The sequence below is a fragment of the Emiliania huxleyi genome (genome assembly GCF_000372725.1).
Source record: "Emiliania huxleyi CCMP1516 unplaced genomic scaffold EMIHUscaffold_75, whole genome shotgun sequence".
Taxonomy (NCBI): Eukaryota; Haptophyta; order Isochrysidales; family Noelaerhabdaceae; genus Emiliania; species Emiliania huxleyi.
The window spans coordinates 136,006-142,005 of record NW_005196379.1 but is presented as its reverse complement, the minus strand read 5'-3'; the positions used below and the strand labels follow the sequence as shown (position 1 = coordinate 142,005).

The 6,000-nt window shown below is 65.7% G+C and overlaps 2 protein-coding genes across 2 annotated transcripts; one reads left to right on the top strand and one right to left on the bottom strand.

Moving 5' to 3' along the window:
- Nucleotides 1-2,290: 2,290 nt before the first annotated feature.
- EMIHUDRAFT_453164 (hypothetical protein) lies at nucleotides 2,291-3,374 on the bottom strand (the record flags this gene model as incomplete). Its single annotated transcript, XM_005760508.1, has 4 exons — nucleotides 2,291-2,344; nucleotides 2,388-2,501; nucleotides 2,573-2,665; nucleotides 2,790-3,374. 3 exons carry the CDS (start codon nucleotides 3,372-3,374, stop codon nucleotides 2,448-2,450), a joined length of 732 nt encoding a protein of 243 aa, XP_005760565.1. The 3' UTR covers nucleotides 2,291-2,344; nucleotides 2,388-2,447.
- A 247-nt stretch (nucleotides 3,375-3,621) lies between these two features.
- On the top strand, nucleotides 3,622-5,287 carry EMIHUDRAFT_428286 (glutathione peroxidase). Its single transcript, XM_005760507.1, has 8 exons — nucleotides 3,622-3,763; nucleotides 3,882-3,951; nucleotides 4,024-4,170; nucleotides 4,240-4,454; nucleotides 4,549-4,644; nucleotides 4,722-4,777; nucleotides 4,849-4,937; nucleotides 5,014-5,287. Exons 1-8 carry the CDS (start codon nucleotides 3,705-3,707, stop codon nucleotides 5,065-5,067), a joined length of 786 nt encoding a protein of 261 aa, XP_005760564.1. The 5' UTR covers nucleotides 3,622-3,704; the 3' UTR covers nucleotides 5,068-5,287.
- Nucleotides 5,288-6,000: the final 713 nt, after the last annotated feature.

Genomic DNA, 6,000 nt, shown 5'->3' with positions numbered 1-6,000 from the left:
TACCTGTATGCCGTCAGGGCGGCGAGGGTGTTCCTCTCCCAGCCCGTGACAGGAGTCGGGAGGATGGTCTCCAGGTAGCCTTGAAGCTGCGTCATGGCGACGGCCTCAAAGAACTTGGGCATCTCGACGCAGTCTAGCTTTCGTGGGGGCAGACTGGGTGGGCTCGGCGGCGAGGGAGAGGAGGGAGGCAAAGATGGCGAGGAGGGAGGTGGCAACGTCGGTGGCGGGGCGGCAGCGGCTGCATCAATGCAGGTGTGAATTGCGAGCGCCGGCATGCTCTCGGGGCATGGCCACGGCTCCCCGTCCTTGCAGCACGCGCCACCAGCGCCGCAGAACTCGGGACACGCCCCGGCTCGGCGACCGCACGATTCCCAGCAGTCGGGCGGTGGGGGAAAGGGTGGCGGCGGTGACGGCGGCAGCTTTGGTGGCGGAGAGGGCGGGGGTGGTGAGGGCGGAGGCGCGCTTGCGGCAGCGGTACAAGTATGGGTGTCGAAGGAAGGCATACTCTGAGGACAGGGCCACGGGTCGCCGTAGGAGCCAAACATGCCATGGTTCAGTTTGCAGCACGCCGATCCGGCGCCGCAAAAGTCTGGGCACGCCCCGGATCTGCTACCGCATGGCGGCCAGCAGTTGGCCGGTGGGGGAGGGAATATGGGTGGATAGGGTGGTTCTGCAGGGCCTTCTGCAGAACCGAACATCCAATACCTCTCCACTGGCCCAGCTGTGAGTACACGAGCGGGCCTGCGGGAGATGACGGCGGTGCCAAGGACTGCAAGAATCGCAAACGCAAACAGGGCCTTTCGAGCGTCTGTGCCCACCGCATCGTTGGTGAACATGCTCTGGCAGATTGCTGCCGAGGCCACCGAACCGATTCCGGTGCCGGCACTTGCCCGAACAGATCGCCGCCGGTCCGCCCCGACGCAGAGGTTGAGGGGAGGGACGCACGCCGTAATCGCATATCGGACGGAATCGTTAGTTTTTCCATTCATGCACGACACGACAGCCGAACCTGTGCCACCACAAGTGCCAGACACGTCAGAGTCATGCGCCGCGCTCCTCACCCCATCGCTTGCACCACAGCCATCTTGAAGTCAGCCACCTCGTCGCGCTTTGTCAGCACGGCCGCGTACTCAGGTCCGGTGAACCACCCCATTGCCTTGTCAAAGTCAGGGAACGCCAGCACAAAAGCCATCTGGCCGGTCTCGCCGAAGCCCTTGGACTCCTTCATGCCCATCTTCTCCGCGAGCGGGGGCGCCAGCGCGTGCTTGATGGCAAACCCACCATCGTACGGCTCGAGCGTGGGCTCTGCCATGGGGCTATAGACGGTCTTGAACTCCATCGGGTCCTTCATGTCGAAAAAGCCGACGACAAGGCCAGCCCCGGGCGCGATGGGTGCGCCCTCAACAACAGCCATTCTAAAGTCGGCCACCTCGTCGCGCTTTGTCAGCACGGCCGCGTACTCGGGTCCGGTGAACCATCCCATCGCCTTTTCGAAGGATGGGAACTCCAGCATAAACGCCATCATACCTGTCTCACCGAAGCCCTTGGACTCCTTCATGCCCATCTTCTCCGCGAGCGGGGGTGCCAGCGCGTGCTTCATGATGAATTTGCCGTCGTACGGCTCGAGCGTGGGCTCCGCCATTGGACTGTAGACCTCTTTGAACTCCTGCGGGTCCTTCATGTCGAAAAAGCCGTACACGTAGCCTTTCTTCTCCGAGGGTGGCTCGGCTGTCTCCTCTGGCGCGGCCTCGGTCGCCGCCTCTGGCTCCACCTCGGTCGCCGCCTCTGGCTCCGCCTCGGTCGCCGCCTCTGGCTCCGCCTCGGTCGCCGCCTCTGGCTCCGCCTCCTCCGGCGCCGGGGGCTCAGGCTCGGGGGCAGATTCAGGTTCAGGCACTGGCGCCTCGGCCTCAGCTTCAGCTGCCGGCGGGTCTGGCTCAGCCTCGGCGGGTGCATCAGCCGCTGGCTCCGCCTCCGGCGCGGGTGTGGGCGGCTCCTCCGGTGCCGGCGCCGGTGCAGCTGGCTCAGCCCGCGCCTCGTCCTTTTCGGCGGTTGCTGGCGCAGGGGCAGGCTTCTTCACGGGGGCGTCGTCTGCCTTGGCCCCACCATCAGTCGAGGCACCGCACCCCATGTGCTGCTGCTGCTGCTGCTGCTGCTGCTGCTGCTGCTGCTGCTGCGGCTGCTGCGGCTGCGGCTGGTCTCTCTTCGACTTTTGCGAGCCGCCCCAAGCAAAGTGTAACCGACGTCAATCGGACGTCCACATGGTTTCGCGCCAAATGAAAATTTACACTTGGCGCATTTCATGATAAAAAAGAAATAAAACGAGCACCTTCACTAGGAGATGGGTAAAAAAGGAACATGATAAGTGCCAAGTCCTCTCTCTTTTTAAATATCGCAACATATCGCCGCAGCCGGCGCACAGAAGCGACAGCCTCTGAGCCTCTCGCTCCTCAGAGGGTGAAGGAACGCGCAAGCTTGGCCTTCGGCTTGGCGAGAGGGCTCGCCTGTTGAGGGGGGATGGGCATGACGATCGCCCGCATCGCAGACCGCTGTCGGGGTGTGGCGTGGAGCTCACCGCATCGATAGTCGCGGAGGCGGTCCACACACCGGCCGGGTCGGAGGCCGAGTCGACGTACTTCACGTCGAGGGCCCGCTGCTGCAGCTGGGCCTGCCGGCGAACAAGTCATCGTGAGGCAGGAGGGCGGGCAGGTTGGAGTCTGGAGGGTAGGGTGTGCAACACGAGTGACAGCGCCAGGAGACCGGCTGCGCCCGCCCGCGTGCGATGAGCGCACCGTCAGCCCGACCGAGCGGCCTGAGGAGAGCGGCACCTTGTAGGACGCCGTCGCGCCCGTCACGCGCTGCTCCGACGGCCACACCTCGGCACCCAGCGCCGCGCCTGCCACCGCCGCACTCAGCTTGACCGAGGCGGTCTTGGCCTTGACGAGCAGGCTGGGCTCGGCTGCAATCTTGACACCGCCCGCTGCGGCAACTGAGGCGCTGGCGCTGATCTTGCTGAGCGCCGAGGGGAGCGTGGGGCCGGAAAAGTCTGCAGACACGATGCCGGTCGGCACGTCCGCCTGCAGCGTGAGTGCCGTCTTCTTGGCCTTGAAGTCGCGCTTGGCCTTGTAGCCGAGGCCTTCGCCGACCGCGCCGCTCAGCGAGGCAGACTTTGGTCCCGACAGGAGCACCTCCGGGTCATACTCCACCACCGCCTTGGTTTTGACGTTGCCGATTGAGACTCGCTGCGTGAGCGTCCAGAGCGACGAGACGGGCGGCCCTCCGCCTCCGGAGCCGATGTCGGAGGACCAGACAGCAGCGAGGCGGCATCTGGCGAGCGGCAGTGCCAGCAGCGTTGCCAAGAGGGTGCGGGTGATCATGATGGGGGAGATCACGACAGTGTGCTCCGAGCTCGGGGTGCCTCTCGGTGATCACTCGCTGGCGCCGGTGCGCGTTTTCTTTTTGTCGTTTGAAGGCCACGCCGCAACTCTTAAAGCTCACTCGCCCTCTTCCGAGAAAGTGCTACACCGCTGTCTCCCCGCGTCCCCCCCCCTACTTGAGTGCGACCTGTCGATCCAGGGATCGCTCCCTCCCTCGGCAGAGAGCTGGCAAAGAGACGAACACCTATGCTGGCTCGCTCCCGCACGCTCCTTCGCCCAGTCGCCTCGCATGCGCGGCGGCCCCTCTGCACCGGGGGGAAGGTGTCACCGATGAAGACCGGGACGGAACTCTACATGAGCCTCTACCCGGAGGCCTCGAGCGACAGTGGGTGAGGGAGCGAGCGCCTGGCTTGCACCATCAGCACTGAATTACCCGCGCGATTGAGATCCACGCTCGCACTTCGAGTCGCCGCCACCCGCATCCCACAGCCGCTCTACTTCCCGCAGGCTGCGCCTCGGCAACATCACTCCTGATTTTGCGTGCGAGACAACGCACGGCCACTGGAGCTCCTTTCACGTGCGCTCGAGGGCCAGCACACCCATCGACCCACCCTCGCCGCACAGCGCGCCCCCACCTCGCGCCGCGCAGGCGTGGAAGAAGGACAAGTGGGCGATCCTATTCTCGCACCCCGCAGACTTCACGCCGGTCTGCACGACGGAGATCGGCCGCCTCGCCCTCAAGTACGACGAGCTCACCGACCTCGACTGCCTCGTCGCGACCCTGTCGGTGGACCCGGTCTAAGTCGCACGAGGAGTGGCGACGACGCGGTGGAACCTTCCGAGAACCTTTTTCGGAGCCTCGCAGGTCAAGTCGCACGAGGAGTGGCTCGAGGACGTGGTGGCGCACTGCGAGAACGAGATCGAGGTCAAGTTCCCGATCATCGGCGACGCGGACCGCTCCATCTCGACCGCGTACGGCATGATCGACCCCGCGACGTCCGGCGAGCAGGAGCTGCCCCTCACCATCCGCGCCGTCTTCATCATCAACCCAGAGAACAAGCTGATGCTCTCCCTCAACTAGTGAGCGATAGCGCGCCCCAGTCCCGGCTCCAGCCGCCGCTCCCGCCCCCAACAAACCCGCCCTCCCAACCACGGACCACGACCCGCCCTGCAGCCCCGCCTGCGTCGGCCGCAACATGGACGAGATCGTCCGCTGCGTCAAGGCGCTGCAGCTCTCGTACCAAAAGTCGATCGCTACGCCGGCGAACTGGTGCGCATATCTCGGCTGAATCTCGGCCGATGTCGGCTATCTCTCGGCTATCTCTCACCCGGCCCGCTGCTCCGCAGGCCAAACAACCACGCCGACATCCCCCTTGGCGACGGGCGCACGACGTCGTTCAAGGGCCGCCCCGATCACCGCCTGCACGACCCGCGCCTCCACGAGTCGGAGGCCGACCGCGCCTCTCCCCCTCAGGCTCCGTCTTCCTGCTCCCGACCGTGTCGGACGAGGAGGCGGCGGCGCACTACCCGGGCTACCACACCTGCGACGTCCCCTCCAAGAAGGAGTCGCCTCCCCCTCCCCCTCGCAAACCTCCTCGCGGGAGGGCGACTCGCACCCCCCGCCCCTCTCCTCCGCCAGGCGTACCTCCGCCTCGTCACCGAGGAGCAGGTCAAGACCGCGCCAACCAACTAGGAATGGCCGCGACGCGGACTACGCGAGCCGCCAGGCACCAACCCGGGCAGAGGCAGCCGTGGAATCAGCGCGCGGGCGGAGATGTCCAGCAGTTTTGCAGAGACTTGCAGATGGATGCAAGAGTACTATTCTAGCCAGTAGAGGAGCCTCGCAGTTCGGGCTCGGCCAGTCTCCAGACAGCGAGGCGATGTATTTTTTGTGTACGTAAGATCGGTGTACCGTGTACGTACTTTTATCTTTTAGCTTACTCTGGGAGAGAGAGCTAGGCACCCCTCTCTCTTTTCTCCCAGTACGAGGCTGATCAGGCCGTGTCCCCAGCACAGCTTTGGCTTCGACGGGCGCCTCCCAGGGTGCGCCGGGCGACCGACTCGAGCGGCATGCGGCTTCGGACAGGCCTCGGCCCGGCTCCTGGCGGGTCGCTGAAGCGTCTCGGCGGCTCTCTCTCGGTTGCGCGGTTGCGCGGTTGACGCTTTTTTGGCGCTCACGGCGGGCAGCGAGGCTGGCCTTGAGGTCGCAGCGAGCCGTCCAGACGTCTCACGGTGGCGTCGCGCATATCACTCGTGGCGTCGGTCGCCTTGGAGGCGGCAGAGACGTCCAGAGGCGGCGCATTTTTATGGGCACGCCCGGCAGCGCTGCGGGTGAGCGCGCCGCAGGCTGAAGACCTCCCTTGGCGCGGCGCGAGCGGCGCGCACCGCGGCACGAGGGCGCGCGGCGCTGCCGCCGCGATCAGTCGTCACGGCCTGCGCCCGGGCCGGCCGCGCGGGTGGCGTGGCAGCGACCACAGCACATGGTTCGGAGCTTCGGGCGGGCTTCTCGGCATCTTCGGTTGCCGCTGCACGGCGCGCGTGTCCGACCCAGTGAGTCCTACCGGTGAAGTGTGTGGTGTCCAGCCGCGCGGTGTTGCAGACTACGTCGCGTGGTGTGCTTGTGCGT